The sequence below is a fragment of the Siniperca chuatsi genome, linkage group LG3 (assembly GCF_020085105.1).
Source record: "Siniperca chuatsi isolate FFG_IHB_CAS linkage group LG3, ASM2008510v1, whole genome shotgun sequence".
Taxonomy (NCBI): Eukaryota; Metazoa; Chordata; class Actinopteri; order Centrarchiformes; family Sinipercidae; genus Siniperca; species Siniperca chuatsi.
Genome location: NC_058044.1, coordinates 29,677,098 through 29,698,810, shown reverse-complemented (window position 1 = coordinate 29,698,810; position 21,713 = coordinate 29,677,098). Strand labels below are relative to the sequence as shown.

The 21,713-nt window shown below is 41.6% G+C and overlaps 1 protein-coding gene across 2 annotated transcripts in view; it reads left to right on the top strand.

Annotated features, from left to right (window-relative positions):
* LOC122873704 (ras and Rab interactor 2-like) overlaps positions 1–21,713 on the top strand; it is a 47,913-nt gene that overhangs the window by 1,175 nt on the left and 25,025 nt on the right. For both annotated transcript variants that reach the window (XM_044190776.1, XM_044190777.1), the window contains exon 2: positions 8,930–9,083. In XM_044190776.1, the coding sequence (XP_044046711.1) occupies positions 9,015–9,083 (69 nt within the window). In that variant the 5' untranslated portion in view covers positions 8,930–9,014. The remainder of the gene's footprint in view (positions 1–8,929; positions 9,084–21,713) is intronic.

The following is a 21,713-nucleotide window of genomic DNA, read 5'->3' as shown; positions in this document are numbered from 1 at the left end:
TAAGGAATAAAACTGAATTTGTACAGTTCCTTTCATTATTGATAAGTAAAAGAGGCAAAGCATAAATAATTGCAAGAAGATGTACCTCAGCATAAATCTTAATATATTGATGGATTAATTATTTCCACTATAGCCTGTGTGCACATTAGAAGTGGAATTATAAATTGACAAAAAAAACAATGTTGAATATTACTGCGACTGGATTTTTGAGTAAAAAGCTTCTAAATAAACTATTACTGTCACTGAATGAATGATTTTGGCACAGACAGTCGCTCTGTGGCTCCTGATGGAGCACTTATTTTGGCCCTGCCCCTGGATTCCAAATAATAATATAGAATAATACTAAAATATAAATCTGTGCTGGAAAAAAAACTGAATAAAATACGATCCCCTGCTCTCCCCAAGAGTCAGACTACCCTCCCTTCAACAATAAAGAAAAAATACATAGACCTCCCCATTTCTGCCCCCCAATAATTTTCATACAGTCCCTTACTTGTTTATTTCACATGTTTTATTCCACTATCAGTGCGTAAAGTTAGATGAATGTATGAAAGTATGTAGTGGCGACATGTTACAGCTTCTCCCCCTTACCTTTCACTACTGCAGCTCAGTTCTTGTTTCATACTTTTCTAAATGAGCAGTTACCTGATGTTTATCAGCGTAATAAAGGGGCCAATTTCCTTATTTAAGCTTCTTTGGAATCTGTTAAAGAGATTAGCTTCACTGCAAAACCACAGACTTTTGGCACAAAGAGCCCTAGTTACATACTGCTATGGGGAAATGAATCAACAGAAAGGTATTTTAATGAAAAATAACTTTCAGCTTGTCAGTACTTAATTAGGGTTATGAAGCTGATATATATTTATGTCCAGTGACCTTAAAAAGACAGTTACTGTTGCCATCTGCTGTCTTTCAGGTGCTTTTGTTTTTATCATTCTAGAGAGCTTTTTCTGCTTTTTCTGCTTTACTCCTGTCAAACCACTCCCTGCAAGTTCAAGGCAGAACTGAGAACTCCACAGGTTTATGAAAAGTGATGTCATTTTAGCTGGACAAGGAAGCAGCCACTCGAGTTACCGATGTGAGAATAAACTGTCCCTGTGGGGGATGTTAACACTGAATGCTTTCACCGATGTCTGCTGTAATCCTGCAGCAGGGCGTGAAACCAAACACAGTGAATATCAGCTTTATGCATGAATTCAGATTATGTTGGTGAGCTATGTATCTGCCAAAAACCTTATTAACATAAATAGTTTAAATGGACAAAATGGTTTCTTCCATGCCTGCCACATTTCAGGATTTAAGGTAAAGGTTAGTTGCAGGCAGGGTAGGATTAACCTGCTAGGGGGCCCTGGGGCAGAAATTAGCTGTGGGCCCCTATTGACCCCCCACTCCTCCCACTCTCTATGCATCTATCCCGTTGCCTTTAACTACCATCAGGTACAGTGCACAAACCGCATGACAGGTTTATCATATTTTGTCCAGAGCGAAGGAAACCAGCTGGAATACTACTCCACCCCAGGTTCGCTTGGTGTCAGTTAGTTTATAGTGTGATGAAACACAAATCCGGAACTACAATTTCCATCATGCTTTGGGGGATGCAAGCAAGAAGTATAATGTTGCCATGGAGTCAGTGAGTTAGCTGTGGGCTACACCTTGAGCCCCATTTCTTTAGCTTGTATTTGTTTACAGTTTGGCATTTGAACCATGCTACATTAGCTACTAGCAGCTAGCAGTTCCTGTTTTGCTCTGTAACCATGGTAACAGACAACAATCACTGGATTACTTTTGATACTGAACAAAACATCTAAACATGATTATGAGGAAAGATCTGAAGCTATGAGAAGCATCTTTTTATTGACGTTAGTCAAGTGGATTTATTGACGTTTATCTGCGAATCCACGTGTGTGTGTGTCATGTGCATGTATTCAGGTTTGAATGAGTTATAACTCTAAGGAAAGGGTATACAAGGAGGGCGCCCAAGTCCCAACTTGGGAAATAGGTTAAAAATCTTTATTGTACAGGATATTTTTTCATCCAGATGGTTAGAGGAGTCTGCTGTAAGTACCTTCAGAACAGCGGTGTTGTTGTTAAACAACATTCTGAGTTTATTAAAGATCTCCCTGTATTTATATTTTAGAAAAATTGATGCTTAGCTCTCTGACTTGAGTGTAATAATAATACATAAGGCATAAACCTTGAAGCCCCAATCATCTTAGTTGATATTGTGCTTTAGTGGTGCATATTCACAAGGAAATTTACAATAAATCAAAATTGCCACACAGTGAGTGGAGCCTTTTGGGGTCCCTGAGGGTCTGGGGCCACATGGCACTTTTCCTGGTTAGTAATCCAGTCGTGCTTACAGACAGGCTTGGGCCAAAGTAATTTAAATCCATTTTCCTTTGCATGTTTACCCTTTGCTTGTCTTCCATATCTCCTCCATGACTCAACAATAACAAGCACTGGTATAATCATGGTAATGGGACTGTTTTCTGTTCATTTGGAAGCTCCCACCCTGTCTGCTCCATCTTCTACCTCCTCCTCTTCCTTTTAAATATCAAGAAGTAGAATTTCTGCAGAGACATTTCCCACCTCCTTGCATTGGGCTTGATCCTTGGCTTGATACAGTGTTCCTGGTACTAATTTAAAGGGGAGTAGCCCAGAGAAAACAGCCCAGGCTTTTCTCAGCTGACCTTTAGTGTGGAAAGTTGTGTCTGGGCGGTGCTGGTGCCTGAGACAGTTTCTCACCATGATTTAGTCCAGTGGCACTCTTATAACTATATATGTGAAGTTTGATTTGTTTGATGGTGATTTTGAGTGTTTGCATATTGCTATTGCAAGACTCCTAAAGCAGTCATTAGAGGTTAGGCTCTTGGTCAGATTGGTGTTTGACTGACAGACGTTGCATAAACATTTCATGGAAAAAATGAAAGTAATCCTTCTATCCTTGAGTAAAAAAAAAAAAAAAAAAAGCTGTGAGTTATCAGATTCCTGTATATTATTTAAAACACAGTCTTTCCTCTCTAACCAACACAACATGGGCCACTCAGTTCAGCTGAACTTACAGAGAACCACTGACCCAAATACTGCTCTGCGGCCGCACACGCGCACACACACGCACACACACACACACGCACACCATCATCTGGTTTGTCTCAGGGCAATAACATGACCCACGTGTGGGAGCACTTATCTGCAGTGGGTTTATGCAGCTGCCTGCAGCCCCCTCCCCGTGCTCTGCTGCTCTGACAGCAACATGGAGCCCTGGTAGCCAAACACTCTTCACTGGATCTCACACATGAAGCGGCGCTTCATTTTGTCTTGACAGTTCAAACAAATACAAGTTAAGTTTGTTGGATATGTTTTTATGTTTTTAGAAGGTGGGACAGAGAGACTGTTGGGGAAGAGCAACAAACGCCAGTCAGTTCAGGGGCGGATGTGTGTGTGCATAGAAGCTTACAGTATATTGACACTACAAGTGTGCCTGATAGGGTTGACGATGTAGTTAGATTGACCGTTCATATTAAAACATTGATAAAAGTTTGATGGTTCTAAGGAGAACATGATGCCTGGTCTCAGCCTATTAGACATTAGTCTGATTTTGACTTTCAAGGCAACAAATTAAAAACCAAGAATAGTAAAAAGCAAATGGGAAAAACCCCAAAACAAAACCAGAATGAAAAAGGTTAATAAAAGTACAGTAAAACATTAGAAAAGAAAATCAGGACAACCTCACTGTGTATCATCATCATCATAAACCTGTGTATTCAGGTTTGAATGAGTTATGACTCTGAGAAGAGGGTATACAAGGAGGGCGCCAAGCAATCCCCCCCCCCAGTGCCCTAGGCAATTGCCTGTGTTGCCTATACCGTGAACCACCACTGCATAGATATGTCATTTCCAGCTACCTGAATAGGAGTCCCAACTAGGGAAATAGGTTAAAAATCTTTATTGTACAGGATATTTTTTTCATCCAGATGGTTAGAGGAGTCTGCTGTAAGTAAATTAATAAAAACACAAAAATAGTAAAAAGCAAATGAAAAAAAAAAAACTTATAGGAAAAAATAAAAACAAAACATAAAACTGGACCAGAATGAAATAAGTTAATAAAAGTACAGTAAAACAATATAAAAGAAAATCAGGAAAACCTCACTGATAATTTTTTTTTTTTAATTATGTGAAACTGACATTCATAAGGAAGAGAGGGGGTGCTTTTCTGTTTTAATGTTTGCTAATAGATTACATTACATAGTGCTAGAAACTAGTAAAATGTTTTTTGTGTGTAGTCTGCCTATAAAGAAACATTAAAGGACTCGTTTGACCTTTTTAGAAAATCTGCTTAAAGACTGAAAGTAGACGTTTGATCGATCTTCTCATCTAACGCTCAGCAAGAAAGTGAATAAGCATATTTCATAAAATGTTGAACTAGTGCTTTAAGTGGAACCACTTATTTAATAGGCACCCTTTATAAAGGGTTTTTAATGCCTAATTAATTATGAATTAACGGTCAATAAAATGTCTACTAATGCTTGATGAGTCATTAATCCAAGGATCATTTCCAAGTCAAATAGAGTTTTTGTTAATGTTAGCATCAAACGATTCTGAAGAATACAGACACCACACCTGTCTGTATTCACTACCATCAAACACTGAAGTTATTCATTAGCACAGATATAGGACAGCACAGCCTCGCAGCTAGCATGACACCCACTGGGAGAAAATGAGGGTCCCATGCCACCATCAGAGTGGGCTTTAAAACAAAAATACCAAAGAGCTTAATGAAGTCCCGCTGTCTCTCTTTTTTATTATTATTATGCCAAACACAATGAAGTCTGTGTATGTTGGTATGGGGGGGTCTCTTTCTGTCTGTTTCTCTTTATGAACTGGAGAATTTATTTCCGTTTAAATATATGTATTTAGTTTATGCCATTATAATGTATTAATGATGTATGTGTGCATGTGTGTGCATGTGTGTGTGTGTGTGTGGGTGTGTGTGTTTACCATATGAACAGTGTGTCTCTGTGCTGCAGTGCCTGGGGACTTGTCTGTGGTTCCATGCGGGAGGGGCACACGCTCAGATGTGTCTTTGTTTCCTTGCAGCTGATGCTCTTATACACACACACACACACACACACACACACACTACACACAAAGAGACGCACACAGTGGTTTGTGTGCACTGACTGAGGAAAAAATATAGTATAGTAAAAAAAGTTACATTAGTTGAGAGTTTGATGTGATTTGAGTGCTTTGGTTGGGGGTGGGGGGTTTCAGGACATTCCCACAGTTGGTTTTGCCAAGTAGAGCTGCAAATCTGCAAATAGTAGCTGCCCTGGTGGGAGGTCATCTTGTTTCCTACAAAACCCAGCATGCTCTCTGATTCATCGGAGGATCAGAGGTTTATGGATGCGGAAAAAAAATTATTTACCTTACTGTAAGAGTTTTCATTGGCACTGTCACTAGTATCAGATCTAGTATCAGAGTATCAACAGCGGAAGAACACAAAGAAACATCACTAACTGATTTCCAGGAAATTTCCACAGTGGGAATTATTTTGTAAAGTTCATCTTTTAACTTTCCCCTGATTTTCTCCGGCCCTCTGTCTTTGTTTAATGCACTTTCGTCTGTTTGTGGAATCGAAACCATCTCGCCAGACTATCAGTTCTACATTGAGACAGTCAGGAAACAGTACAGACAGGTCACCAGATATGTACTGTAGCAAATTCAGCATTTATTTGACTTCAGTGACTTCTTGACTGGCTGTTTGTCATGGTGTCAACTAACAGTTATTTTCATTATTGATTAATCTGTCATCATTTTCAATTGACTTGAGTAATTATTTAGTCTAGAAAATAGTGAAAAAAGTCCATCACAAATGTTTTCAAATTGCTTCTTTTGTCTGACCAACAGTGCAAAACCTTACATATTCAAATTACATTGACATAAAACAAAGAAAAGCAGGAAATCCCCACATTTAAGATGCTGGAACCAGAGAATATTTGGGATTATTGTTTGATTAATGACTTCAATGATTAATCGATCATTAAAATTACTGTCAATGAATCAATTAATTGATTGACTAATCTTTTGTATTTCTAGTCTATTTCTTAAAGGAGCTGTAAGCGACATTCTCTGCTGCTAAATGTCGCGCTAGAGCACCAGCATCTCGGACCAAAACAAATGGTCGGTACAGTAGGCCCACCAGACTCCACTGAGAAAAACAGTAATTTTACATTGCAGCCCATCATAAAACACACTTCATTCAAACTGGTCAGAAACAAAATAAAATTCACCAAAACCATCTTTATTAGTCTTTCCACTGTTCCAACAATCACCAACTCTGGTTTGGTCGAAATAAACCCTTAATTAACCAAAATCTTCCGCCTCTATGCCTCAGCCGGCAGCCGCAAAATGGGCTGCAATGGCTGCTGGGGACAAATGCGCCAGTCTAAATACGTCCACTAGAAGTGCTTGTTTGTACCACTGACAGGCTCAGGCTGTTATTCTAAGTGTCTGACAACATTATGGAAATGATCCCTACAGAGCTAGACCTTTTTGTTAAACAGTAAGATCCTTTTTGTTTAACCAGAAACAGCTGTTATATCGCTTTCGCTAGCCACCAGACTCCATTGGAAAAAAAACTATAATTTTACCTCGCAGCTCATCGTTAAACACACTTCATTCAAACTAGACAGAAATGAAATAAAACTCACCGAAACTGTCTTTGTTAGTCTTCTCATTGTTCCAACAATCACCACCTCCAAATATATCAAGAACCAGCCGGTATATCGCTCTCCTCACAGACGAACAGTTTCACACGAGGGACTCACATACACGCGCAGCCGGTGCGGCTGTATTAAAAAAAGCACAGAAGAGCTCGAATAACAACACTCAGTACGCCATTACTCCACTATATCTTTACATAAGCAAATAATTGTTTGCTGCTATATTAATGTTCAGAATCTCATATACAGAACCTTTAAGGCCTGCAAAAGAGAGCGATATCTCATTAAATCAGTATTAATTGATTTTTTATTTTTTTTTTTTGGCCACTTGCAGGCAGTGGAACAAGCTGTAAACACAACACTGACATATTATCTCCTTATAAAGTTGATATGCCAAATGTGTTAGCAAACAGTTTCCTATTTACAAATATACTAGATACAGAGCAACATTAGCATTGGTTTAGAGTTGTGTTTCTGTCCAACATTTACTCTCCTTTTGGTTCTGTTTTGGTCTCCAGCAATTCTTGAGAAAAATATCTGGCCCTTTAGCTGCTAAATGATCCTCTTTTCTTCACTAGCTAGCGTTAACTTTGTCCACTGTGCTGGGCAGGTAGTGTACAGTGGATTTATCAGAGCTTTTTTTGCTGAAAACAGCCGCCTGCTGTGCTGGATAAAGGTTGGTGAAAATGAGCAAACAAGGTGGGTGAGTCTAAAAAGCTCTGTTGAGGTAAGGTGGGGTGATATTCTCTATGGGTTCGTCATGTGTGACCCCTCTGACATTACATGTAGTCATTTGAGCAATTGTTTATATGAAAATATTGATTGGCATCTTTAATTTACATTTTAATGAATTTCAGCTTTTTGGTAAACTAGTTCACTATCTGTCTTCTATAGAGAATATGCTGCAGTAATGTCACCCAGACAAATTTTTTCTCACCCAGTCAGATGTTTTCTGTTGTTTTGGGAGACAAAAATGGTAACCAATGTGTCAGTATTTATACCTGAGGTTAAAATTTCTCAATAGTACAACTTTTATGCAATGACAATGGCACCATTGAGAATTTAGCAGACATGACCCAATTATGTTCGTTACTGTGCCTTGTTTTAAACACTTACCACGGTGGGCAGTTTGGAGTTTTACTGATGTTCCCATTTTGCTAAATGTTGGCAAACAAAAACATCCCTTGCGTTTAGAAATAGTCAGTTTCACATTTGATTGTCTGAAAGTGTGCTAACCTGACCCGACCCCCCGGACTCTCTGCCATATTTGTCAGCATTCTTTTAGTTTCTTTCCTCCCCCTCAGCCTGTGATGGTGGGGGGTGATGGCCTCCTTCCTGTGTGAGATGAAAGTGCATGTCTGGACTGACGGACAAACAGAGCATCTCCCCGGTTTGCGAGGACTGTGAACTTCTGCCAGGAAGGGAAGGGCTGGCCTAACAGTTGTAGCCTGGCTAGATAGAAAGGGGGAAGAGAGTGAGACAGAAAGAGGAGGGGGAAGGGACAAAGACAAATCATCCACAGATAGAGAAACAGACAGAGACAAAGGTAATGAAAGAGAAACAGACTTTGAGTAAGGAGAGAGGGAAACAAAAAAAATAAGGCAAAGATTAGAATACAGCTCACTATGGGCTCTACTAATTTTTGAAAAATATCCGATTGTTCAAGTCAATTAAATACCACCAGACTTTTACTTAGCATAGTCTTACTGAAACACCAAAGCCCTAAAACTTTCTTTTATGGTGGGAAGGAAGGGCAGCTGTGCTGGAACCGAGGCTCTCCAAGATGGAAAATTAATTATGTATGTATGACGACATGGGAACAAAATATAGGAAAAAAAAGGAGAGTGAAAATGTGAGAGAGGGAGAAAAGAGGAGAGACAGGTAATGAAAGACAGTGGTTCAGGCCAAAAATAAGCTGGGAGGAGGATTGGAATTAGATAAAAAGGGATTGAGGCAATTATCTGAGATGAAGGGGCAATGGAAAGGGGGAACGAAGAGAGAGGAGGCAGGAAACGAAAGGGGAAAAAGAGGTGAATGTGTAGAAAGCAAGAAGAGAAGGGTGAGTGGAGAAAGAGAGACAGAGAGTCACAATGAAAGCATTCCAGCAGACCAGCACCTCCATAATACTGGCTGTGGCCAAAGCAGGAATTTCCTCTGTTTGCACCACAGCTGAAATGTCTGGACTGAAGTGTGTTTTTGACCCACAGAGCTCTGGGCCCTGCAGACGCCATCACAGACGTAAACACACACCCAGACGTGAGAATTACCCAGTGTTGTGGACAGGAAAACAACATGGCCTCCAGCACACCACCTGGGAATCCCCCCAGCGGCCTCACGGACAGGACCGGTAGCTTCTTTAAGGTATGGGACTGACTGACTTTCCCAAGATCACTTAGAAATGTAAAACACATCACTTCCGGTGTACCAAATGTTTTTTTTTCTGGGAAAGACTGACTCAACACTTGGTGTTTAGACCAGGAAAAAACTAACAAACAGTATGGTGAATCACTAGCATTAGACAGCCCCACAAAACCAAAACCTATTAACTACATCTCTGGTCAAAATTTAGCTAAGACCAGAATCTGATTTTCTGACAAATGTTTTACCTCATAAAGATGTATGCTATAGAAATGTCATGAGCCATGAGCAGCATATCAAACTTCACTTTAAGCTAGCTGGTGAGATAGCCACACCTAGCTTTAGGTGGCAGGTCTGTTTATGGTGTTTGTGTGCTCTGAAAGACGTCACAGCGTGGATATAAAGTCACAACTGACGGACTGTTAGCCTAGAATGCTAATACTACATAAACATATTGATGAGACAATACTAGACATCCAGAGATAGAAACATATGAAAGAGTCGCGCCGGAAAAGGAGAGAAAATTAGCGTGTCCACCCAGGTGTCATATTTACATCACAACCAATTGGAGCCAGAGCTGATAAATACCCATGACTTCTGCATAGTCATTTGACCCAGGAGTGAATGCCAATTGTACCCTTTCACACTGAAGACAAAAGCCAGATGTTAATGGTTTGCAGTTTTTTTAGTCCTGTGTAAAAGGGGTATAAGTAACGCAGACTAAACTAGCATATCTTAGCAGAGTAGCAGTAACTGTAATAGGAAACTCTTGACGGACGGACACTACGACCTGCAAGGCGAGGGTCACATGTCTGAGGGAGACAGCCGAAGGCGTTAGTAGGCTAGTTTTTGGTAGCCATGCTAGCTTGTCTACTTGTACCGTAGAAGAAGGTTAACAATGAAGAAGCACATAACACAGCAATTGTCCTTGGAAAGTTCAACCTGCCATGTTTGTTTATTCTTTCATCTCTTTTAGTTGAATAATGTATATGTAATGTATTGAACAGTGAATAATGCCAGCTGCCAGCCTGACAAACAGTAATAAAACTCCTCTAATAAGTAATATTAGAGTAATAAGTCTCCTCTCTCTCTCCCTCTCGGTCTCAGTAACTCTCTTCTCCCTCTCTCACTCCCTTTCATCTCTGGCTCTTCCCTGTTTCTTTTTTGTCACTTCTGTTTTCTTTCTCTTGCACTATCAGGTGTGAAATCGGTGCCGATGGGTCTGTGTCTCCCAGCCAGGTTTGGGTCCGACATTTCTCGGTTCTGCATGGGTCCGGGTCCCAGCTTTCAAACAATAGACGGGTTCGGTTTGGGTCCAGCATTTCTCGGTTCTGCATGGGCAAGGGTCCCAGCTTTCAAATACTAGACGGGTCCGGTTTGGTTCCGGGTAGTACATTTCCGGGTCTTTTTGGGTTCGGGCATGAATTTTTGGACCTTTTAAGACCTCTAATGGCTGCAAATTCTGTATGGAGGTGTGTGTGTGGTTGCAGAGTCAGAGCCAGGAGTGGTGGGACTGTGACATGAATGGTTTCACAGAATCAGATTTCATCCAAAATTTCAGGATGTCAAGGGCTACTTTTAACTACATCTGTCAGCGTAGTTGCACATTGTCTAACCTGGCATTTTGGCGTTGCAAAGTCCTCTGTTTGCTCAATTGTCCATGAGTTGCGCAAGGCTGTGCGCCATGTCCTCATGCCTGACTACATTAAGCTACCTCAAGGAGATGACCTCCGAGAGGTCCTACAAGACTTCCAAACAAGGTGAGGTTTCCCACAGTGCACCGAAGCAATTGACAGGAGTCATATTCCTGTCATTGCCCTTGAAGACAATCACGTTGACTACTTCAATTGCAAAGGATGACATTCTGTTCTTCTGCAGGGGGTTGTAGATCATCAGTTTTGGGTTAGATGGAGGCACATGATTCGCTGTGGTGACCCCTGAAAGGGAACAGCCGAAAGGAAAAGAAGTTTCTCCTATACCTTTCATTAGCCTACTAGTGCTAGCCATCATTAATTGAGCAATCAGTGAGATTCAGGTCATTAGAAAGCTACATGTAAAGTGATGCTGCACTCTGATACAACAATATATTTTCAAACACATATTAGAGAATTAGCAGTTATTTGGTATGACTTTGTTGGTACTGGTTTTAAATGTAGTTGCTCCTCTCTGTGTTTACAGTAGCCACTTGTCTTTTTTACACTCTCCTCATTGATATCAACTATTATCATCAACTGGTAAACCCACTTTGTACTTCACACTTATTTTATACTTATACCCACTTGGTACTTAATTTATTTTCTGACTTGTATTATAGTGTATTATATTTTTTGCTTAGAATTTCTATTCCTGTGTGCACTGACATGATAGTGAGCCGCTGTAACAAATGAGTTTCCCTCGGGGATCAATAAAGTATTTCTGATTCTGAAAAGTTGGCTGGTGGCTCTGAGAGAGGACCACAGCAACCTCCCTGAACAGAATCCAGTCACCATCACAGCGGCAGACATCCAAGAAAGAGTCTCAGGTATGAAAAACTGGACAGCACCGGGCCCTGACAGGATCCACACCTACTGGCTAAAGAAGCTCACTGCACCCCACGAGCGCCTAGCAGCACAAATGAACCAGCTGCTGAATGGCTTACCGAAGGGCGTACAATCCTGATCCTGAAGGATCCCGCAAAGGGTACAGTCCCATCCAACTATCGGCCAATAACCTGTCTCTCCACAAGCTCATGTCAGGCATCATCGCGGCTAAGATAAGTGGACACATGGATCAATACATGAACACATAAGGGCATTGGCAAAGGAACCAAAAGCATATGACTCAATGCCACACACACGGATCACTGAATGCTTGGAGATCACTGAATGCTTGGAGATGTACAACATTAACAGGACTCTAAGAGACTTCATTACAAACTCGATGAGGCTGTGGAAAACCACCCTTGAGGCCAATGGCAAGCCACTTGCACAAGTATCCGTCAAATGTAGCATATACCAAGGAGATGCTCTGTCCCCACTGCTGTTCTGCATAGTTCTGAACCCCCTCAGCCAAAAAATCAACTGACTGGCTATGGATACCGACTCAGGAACGGGGCCACCATCAGTCATCTCCTCTACATGGATGACATCAAGCTATACGCTAAGAGCGAGCGGGACATCAACTCACTGATCCACACCACCTACATGATCTACAGCTCTGACATTGGGATGTCATTCGGGCTTGAGAAGTGTAGCCGAATGGTGACAAAGAGAGGGAAGGTAGACCACACAGAAGGGGTCTCACTCCCAGAAGGAACAATAGCAGACATTGAGGATGGTTACAAGTACCTTGGAATACCACAGGCAAATGGCAACCTCGAAGAGGTAACAAGGAAAACAGCAACTGCCAAATACCTCCAACGAGTAAGGCAAGTCCTAAGACTTGCTCAATGGCGAGAACAAGGCCCAGGCAATAAACAGCTACGCCCTGCCAGTGATCAGATACCCTGCGGGAATAATAAGGTGGCCAAAGGAAGAGATACAGATCACAGACGTTAAGACGCGAAAGCTCCTCACCATGCATGGAGGGTTCCATCCCAAATCCAGCACCCTGAGACTGTACGCTAGCCGTAAGGAAGGCGGCCGTGGACTTGTGAGTGTGAGAGCCACTATCCAGGATGAAACATCCAAGATCCACAAGTACATCAAAGATAAGGCCCCAACAGATGACATGCTCAGTGAATGTCTCAGTCAATGTGGAACAGAGGAAGAGGTGCTGGAGGAGGGACCATCATGGGAGGACAAACCCCTACATGGGATGTACCACCGGAACATAACTGAAGTGGCTGAAATCAAGAAATCCTACCAATGGCTAGAGCGGGCTGGACTGAAGGACAGCACAGAGGCACTCATCAAGGCTGCACAGGAGCAGGCCCTGAGCACCAGAGCAATAGAGGCCCAGATCTACCACACCAGACAAGACCCAAGGTGTAGGCTGTGCAAAGAGGCCCCTGAGACAATCCTGCACATAACTGCAGGGTGTGAGATGCTGGCAGGGAAAGCATACATGGAGCGCCATAACCATATGGCTTGCATAGTGTACAGGAACATCTGCACAGAGTATGGACTGGAAACCCCAAGGTCAAAGTGGGAAACACCTCCAAAGGTGGTACAGAATGACCGAGCCAAGATCCTGTGGGACTTCCAGATTCAGACTGACAGAATGGTAATGGCTAACCAACCAGACATCGTGGTGGTGGACAAACAGCAGAGGAAAGCCGTTGTGGTTGATGTGGCAATACCAAGTGATGGCAACATGAGGAAAAAGGAACATGAGAAACTAGAGAAATACCAAGGGCTCAGAGAAGAGCTGGAGAAGGCTTGGAAGGTGAAGGCGACAGTGGTGTCCGTGGTCATGGGAGCACTCAGGACAGTGACCCCCAAACTGGAGGAGTGGCTACAGCAGATCCTTGGAAGAACACCAGACATCTCGGTCCAGAAAAGTGCAGTACTAGGAACAGCAAAGATACTGCGCAGAACCCTCAAGCTCCCAGGCCTCTGGTAGAGGACCCGAGCTCGAAGGATGAGACCACCCTCGGAGGGTGAAGGATGAAGTTGTTTATATATATATGTATATAAAAAATACTGCTTGTTTCTCAGTTCTGCTCTGGAAAATGACTAACTCAGATGTTCAAAATGAAATGATTCTTGAACTTCCAGCACACGCAATGAGGGACTTGTCTCACTTCCTAATAGCTCTGCAGTTTTCAAAACATCCATAAACAAGTTTAAATCAGACCAGCTCACAACTTAATGACTCATTTTATGGTCATAACACCATTTGTGGCCTGAGTGTTCAATTTTCAACAATGGTGAAACCTAAATCAACAAAGAACATGGTGATGGAAGGATGCCCCGGGGAAGCGCCAAGCTCGCCTAGCAAGGACTCCCCAGAAGAGAGCAGCGTCCCGGCAGACAAGGTGCTTGCCACCTTCGAGACACTTCGAGAAGAGATGGCCCAAAGCAAGAAAGACATTTGTGCCACAGCCGATGCTCAAATTGGGACAGTTACGGCTAACCTGAAAAATTCCATTATCTCCATTATGAAGAGGGACACACAGACAGTGATGGCGGCAATCAGAACTACCCAGCTAGAAAAGCCGAAGTGGCTCACCTGACAGTCGAAACTGCTAGACTGTCGGACAAATGTGAGGGCTTGGAGGGGCGATTGCGTAGGAACAACATCCGCATAATAGGATAATAATAGGGAAGGGGGCCCCGTGACCCAGGGCCATCGGTTCCTCCGACAGCGTCCCACTGACGGGGAGCCAGGGAGATCCTGCGTAACAAGCCAGGCGTCAGATACGGCCTGCTGTACCCAGCGAGGCTCATCATCACCCATAGCGGCCAGCAACACTCTTTCATGGACCTGAAAATGGCGCTCCACCCCTCCTGAAGTAGTCATCTCCCTCGATGCCAAGAAGGCGTCAAGTACCTTTTTCTGTCCTTAAGAAATTTGGTTTTGGGAACAAATTTTGCTCATAGATTCGTCTTTTGTACACATCCCCCCAAGCGAGCATCTGCACCAATGACACCTGCTCAAATGATTTTGCCCTTGGAAAGCCAACACGAGATCTCAGTTGAATCCAAACACTGGCTTCCTATTCCAATTTCTCTATAAAGCCTGGCACAACAGACTGTCCGATGTCTTTTCCACTGTAACCCCATTACTACAGGAAGGCACTGCATGTGAATTTTCCTAGGAAAGTCTCTTGATGAGCAACAGACTGCTTTGTGTTTGCTGAACACACTTTTGGATCCTGATCGTTATTACCGTACCTGCAGAAGGAAGAGTCAGGTTTTACCGCTTCTTCACAGAGAGAAAGACCACCGCTGAGCCTCTCTCTCTCTCCCCACTGAAAGTCAACTACTGCTTTCCTCCGCTGCCATTAGAAGGGACAGTTCCGCCGTCAGTATCCGAGCATTGAGAGGATTTCACCGGACAACCAGACGGACTGACGCATTAAATCGCATTTGAGCGATCTCAAGTAAGAGGCTTGTGTCTGCTGGATGTCGGTCTTCAACACGCTCTGTGCAGCTCGGGATTCAGTTGATTCTCCAGGGTCTGAAGAGAAGCGTGGACTGCAGAGCCGGAGGAGACACGTGCAGGAAAGGGCAGAGGGCAAGAGAGAGAGTTTTGACTTTCTCTGTTTTAGTAGTCTTCTGTCCAGGGGACAGCAATGTGACGTCATCGGCACAACACTTCACTCCTACCACAGATCTGTTCTGTCTTAATTATTTTCCTGTACTTTCTTCCTAAAGAATCAATTGTTTGTTACCAATTTAATGCTTCCATGTTAAAACTCAGTCTCATCAGTTGCTGAAAGACACTAAACACATTATATGAATAACAGGGTGTCATCCTTATGAGTAATAGACTGGTAACCCAGGAAAATGTCAATCATGTTGCATCTGGTATTATTAATACACATACTTATGTCCCTATATATATATGCATACATATGCTTATAACAGCAAATTAAATTGTAAATAAAATCAGTACATTTCAGTATTAATATTCTTGGGATCACAGGAATGCCCTTGTCTTCCCTGAGAGGGATAAAAAGAGAAGGGGGACAGCAGCCCCCTGAGCAAGCACACATGAGGTGTGACATTTGACATTCAAACTCACATTTCCTGGATTATGTCAGTTCCTGTATCAAAATCAGCATATTGAAAAAAACTTTGCATTCTTCCAATAACATTAATTAAACATGGTATATCAATTAATATACATTTGACTCAGAATTGCAAAGTTGGTTTCTTTTGTTCCCTGTTCCCTGTATGGGATTTTGATGAAGTCCAGATCTCATCCAGAGGGTGGTAGTGAGGGACATAAATTCGCTCATTGTCACTTAACTTTTATTGGCGTCCTCTCTGAGTCCTGGTGGGGGGTCGTTTTATGAGAGTGAAGATAGAATGTTTGGGTGAAGGTTTATGATTTGTTTTCACAGAGCTTGTCCATGACTAAACAAGCAGTTTAGAAGAGAGCATCAATTATCTGTAGAATAGTTAAAATTGTTTATCATCATCATAATCCTACATTGCATAAACCCAATTGCGTTGTGCTGTAGCTAGTCATTCTGATTTTATCAGATTTAGGCAAAATGTATACACCACTTAAGTGTAACATAGGCCTATGCAGCTTTTATGTCAGAGCTATTGCACTGACATTAGAGTGAAGGTAATTTTATCTGGGGCACATGGCTACAAACAGCTGAGAGACAGCTTGTTAACCTACCTGTCTTGCTATCAATATCATGCCTGCCAGCTGAACTTGTCATATGATGTGTGTGGTGGTATATGGACCCAAATGCAGATGACCAGGAAGCATAATGAGGTGAAGTAGTCAGATGGCTACAGTGTTTATTGAGGGTGATGTGGTTCACAGGCATGTACAGGCAGACCAGTAGGCAAACAGGTAAATGAACAGGCAAAAGGCAGATAGGTTACCGGCTGGCAGTGGTGGAAGCAGGGAAGTGAGTCCAAGGTGGCAAAACACTCCAATAGGGAGCAGACAGAATACACAATCCAGAATATAACCAAGGTCCACAGGAGACAAAGAATCCAAAACAGAACTCACTGTAAAAATGTCGGGGAACTGGGTACAGAAACCAGATACAACAAAAGTGCACCAAACGGCGACACATACACAATGTCAGGAACACTCACGATAGGCGCAACATCAGGTAGGAATCACACCAGACAGTAGAAACAATGACCCAACACTGAACAAAGACAGAGACAGAGACTAAATACTCTAGGGGAGGTGAGACAACGAGACACAGGTGCAAACAATTAAGGAAGGGCCAACAATCAAAACTGGAGGGAAAACAAAGCCAGGAAGTAAAACCACAAGACACACAAGGGAAGGAGAATACTACAAAATAATCTATCTATCTATCTGACGACTTCCATCCTTACTCTCTGACGTATCCCGTGTTTCTCTGAAAGTTATAGCAGCTAGAGGCGTAAAAGGGATAGGACGGCATTGATTGAAACACGCCGTTACCTTGAATAAAATTACGGATTTCTCTGGGTTTGAACATTGTGGGAAACATTTGGGATAATGTAAGTACACAAACTATATAACATAGGTCTAGTCGTTTTTAGACATTTTAATGCAGAAATGTTACATATTACACTTTTAATTTAACTGTGCCCCTTTTTTGCACAATCCATGTTACATTTTCAGACTTTAAAAAATCCTTAAATGAGCAGCCTGAGCTGTCATTTTACTGTGTAAAATCCTTGCTCTTGTGTAAAATGTTGGCAAACAAGGGACCTAAAACTTGTGATGCACGCTGTGTCTCACTAAAAGTTTACAGCTTTCACCTGGCTGCATCTTCTTAATTCATTCAGGTTGTTTGACAAATTCAGTGTCTTGCGCAGATGAATAAATTGAACCCACTTTCAAAGCTAAAAAAGACCAGGATCAACAACGAGCTAAGAAACAAACACTGAAAGTTGTCTCACTTTTAATTTCCTTTGCAGTTTTTTCCATCTTCACTAATCCTGTGAAAGTGCTTTCTGTGTGTGTCTGTGTGTCAAAACCAAACACATAGTTTCCTATTGACTCCATCCATGGCTTGAACAGAAGTCCATGCAGAGAATCACTTACCTCTATACAAACATGCACGCACACGCACAAAATCTTAAAGGAGCCAAATAAATAAACCCTCTTGCATGACATCTGCCTCTCTGCTTCAGTCTGTCAAATTCTGCATCCATGTGTTGTGCAGGGAGAATAAAATCAATAAAGAGTGGAAACAAACCACTGAAAAGTCAATGAAACACAGATTTTTGTTGTTGAGTGCATTCCTGGATATCAGTAATTGGTTACACTTTACTTGGATAGTCCGCCTACAGATAGAGTATTTGTAACATTTCAACATCTTATTAGTTAACTAGATTCAACAATTCAACAATTCATAAAGATTTGGTTAGGTTTAGGCACAAAAAACATCTTGGTTAGGGTATGTTCATGAATTGTCACATATATACGTTAATGTTAATCTGTTAAACATCTACAGACAACAGCAAAACAGTTGATATGTTACAAAGGCGGACTATCCAAGTAAAGTGTTACCCAGTAATTTCCCTCTAAAAGTCAGTCTGAAATAAGGTCTGCATTGGCACCGCCATTAGAGCTCCACAAGGCACTCTGCCTATAGCCAGTCACTTAGCAACTCATTTTCATTGACCTTCATTTTATAGCTCAGGAATTTTCCATGTTTTCTCCTCTACCCCTATTCCCCCATTTTCATTCATATAATTCAATGCCTGTCTCTTAACAGAAGGTAATAACAATCTTTATACATCTTTCCATGGCCAGATTAATAACCCTTCATGGGGCCCTTGGGCAAAAATGAGCTGCTGGGCCCCTCACCAAACGGCATATTAACGGCCGAATGCAATGTCCTAGATCCATAAACAATTATGTTTAATTCATTGTTTTTCATGAATCAGTTATTGGATGGGGCCAGTTTCCATCCTCTGACCAATTGTTTCACCTGAGACTTAAAGGGTAATTTTGGTTTTTGGGATCGAAGTGACTAGTAGGTACAAAAAGGTTTGGAATCCGTGCAGTAGATGGCTTCAGCCGGAAGCCGCGAACCGGCTGCAATGGCTACAATGTATTTGTTTGGGGCAATTACGCCTGTCAAAATTACGTCCACAAGAAGTGCTTCTTTTTGCCACTGGTCAAGTGCACAGAAATGCCTATAACAAAGCTATTCTTAAAACTTTAAAATTGAAATAGAAGTTTAGTCTAGGGTTAGCACTATTTGAATTGGATCACAGAATATTAGCTGAACATACTATGGACTGACAAGACACAGTTTAAACCTATTCAATCTAACTACTGAGTAGACTGCAGAGGGCCCAAAGAAAAACGGTTCCCAAAATATTTAGAACACAATTGCACCATTGTGGTTCAATAATGATCTAGGGGCACTTTCGCTTTTCTGGACTGGAAAACAAATTCAAAATTGAACAGTATTTGGGGGTGAAAATGGTTATAATAGTATTCTCAAGGCAAGAATCAAAGAGAAGATCAGCACACTGTTGAAAAGCTCTTGTCAATTTTATTTTAGTAGTATTCTCCCCAGTCATGCAACACTGTGAGGACATCGACTAAATGGAAGTTTTAAATAATTTAATTATTCTTCTTTTGGGGCCAAAACTATTTCAAATGTAAATAATACATTTGGTGTCTGAACTATACAGTTTTTAAGTTTGTTGAAATAGCCATTATTGAAGGAAAGAAGAAAAACATAAATATAACAGGTGTTTCAAAACCTTTGAATGGTAGTGTATATGTACACACTTGCACTGTTCTGTCCCTGCTCAGGTGTTTACATGTAATAGTAGCATGTAAACTCTGCATGAAACATCTGCTGAACTTTAGTGACATCTGAATCTAGGGACCTGGTGAACAAAAAACAAACAAATTCATGAATATAACGATCAGCTGTATGAGGTCATGTTCATCATATACAATGAGTATGTTTGTTTCTCAGTTAGCTGATGAAATTATGTAAATACTACATCCTGCTGCAGTCCTTGTATGAACATAAGACTGTTCAGCATGATCACACTTGAATAAAGATTAGTGTGTGAAATAAACAGATTCTATTTAGTTCATATATTAAAGTGGCTATCTCAAAGATTTGGATTAAATAAATGTCTTTTAAAGTCACTATCAACCGCCAAATGAGTTAACACAATGGTGATTTAGCCTGTGGCCCACTGATGAAGTGATATGAAAGTCCTTGCATTTCCAGTATTATGACCTGGGTGTCTGTGGCGACATTCCCGGAAAAGATTCTGTATGAAGTTACTGCTAATGCAAACCAAACATTTCCTACTGCAGCAGCTTCACAACTTGTGTTTTGCCAGTTAAAAGCATTTAACTGGTGAAACACTTTTATTATGTAGTAGTCACAGGAAATGCAATGTGTTTGTCAGTGAGCTTGACACTGACCGCTATCGTTCATCAAAAATGCATCTACAAAACAAGACAATTGTCATTTTCGATATTTTTTGACAGTGGATCAGTTTGTAATATTGCAGGGAGTAATGGAACAAGAAGGAGCGGCCACAGTTTTAGATGAAGAGTTGCAGACGACAGGCTGCACACCTCCAACTTTTCAGCGCGGTATCCAACTCCTTTCACAGTGCCCTGCTGTTCACAGACTCATGCCATGTGCAGCCTAAAATCAGATCACGGTTGCTCACAGAATGATGGAAAAAGGCCAATTATTTTTATTAAAAGGACAATAGTTTGTTTTGCTGCTCCCAGAATTCTGTGACCTGTAGTATTAAACTGCATTTGCTGTTACCACCAGTAAATAGGTGATACCAAATCAAACAGGACTGAAATCTTAGGTATTGCCACTTTAAAGGTACTGTGTGGAGTTTTCAGAAAATCATTTGTTATTTCTGACACAGATGACCATTAAGTGAACTGCAGTCAGCACAGTGTGTGAGCCCTGTCACCAAACTGGCCTCCATCGTTCTCGGAAGCTGTGTTCTGTCTCAGTCCGGCCGTGTTCTGTCCCGGTCTGGCTGTGTTCACTGGGAGGCTGCCTAGCCCTGTTCTGCTGCCCTCTCAACCAGCTCCGGTTCTGGTGCCCATTCCGGCGCCGCTCCCCGCCAGCATTCCTCGCTGGGCCCTCCCTGGGCCTGAAAACTTCCTCCTCCCGGCAGTCCAAAGCTCCTGTTTTAAAGTTATAAAGTTGTGTTTTTGTACAGTAATCAGCGAGGCCCGACCCCAGAAACACTCTGCCTCTGCAGTGTCTATCATTTTTCTAACCTAATACTTATCTCATTTGTGGTCTGATAAACAGTACATTCATAAAATTAAGTGCCCCTTTAATCACTATTTTCCAAGCTACTGTAGCTGTCATGGGTGAGTGCCAGTTGTTTGTTGACGTTAGCGTACCCCATTTCTAAGCTAACGTAGGGGAGCTGAAGAGAGGTGCTCGGTAGTGTGCATAAACCTCACATCCTTTGGATTTTTGCTGAAAAAACGTCTCAAGTCCTTTACATAGAAATCATTCCACAGGCAGTTACAGGCAACTGAAAAAGTCGGGGAAGGTCTAATTTTTTAAGTTACGTTATAATCCGTTCACACATTGGCAATAAAAAGCTATTAATACATGTACAAAACTCCACACAGTACCTTTAAGTAAAAGTTATTGTAATAACTTCATAATGAAGTTACTATTGTAACTGTATTACAACTACATTTCCTGATTTATTGTACTACACTTTCTTTAACAACCAAATGTTGTTTCTCAACGAACTGCTGCATAGTAATTTGATTAAACACTAATTACACTTGTGCAAGACATGGCCTTAAGATCAGGTAATAAAGCAGGACCCACCTTTGGGGCCCTTATGTCGGTTGATACTGTGCTTTACTGTGCATATATATATGTTAAATTAATCAAATTATTACAAACATGCTGACACACAGTGAACCTGGGGTTAGCGGGGGCAGTTGCCAGTTTCACCTGGTTGGTAATCCAGCCTTGGCTCTGCCCCTAAACTGACTCGTGGAAGTCCAACTGCTTGAATTTCAGTACCTACA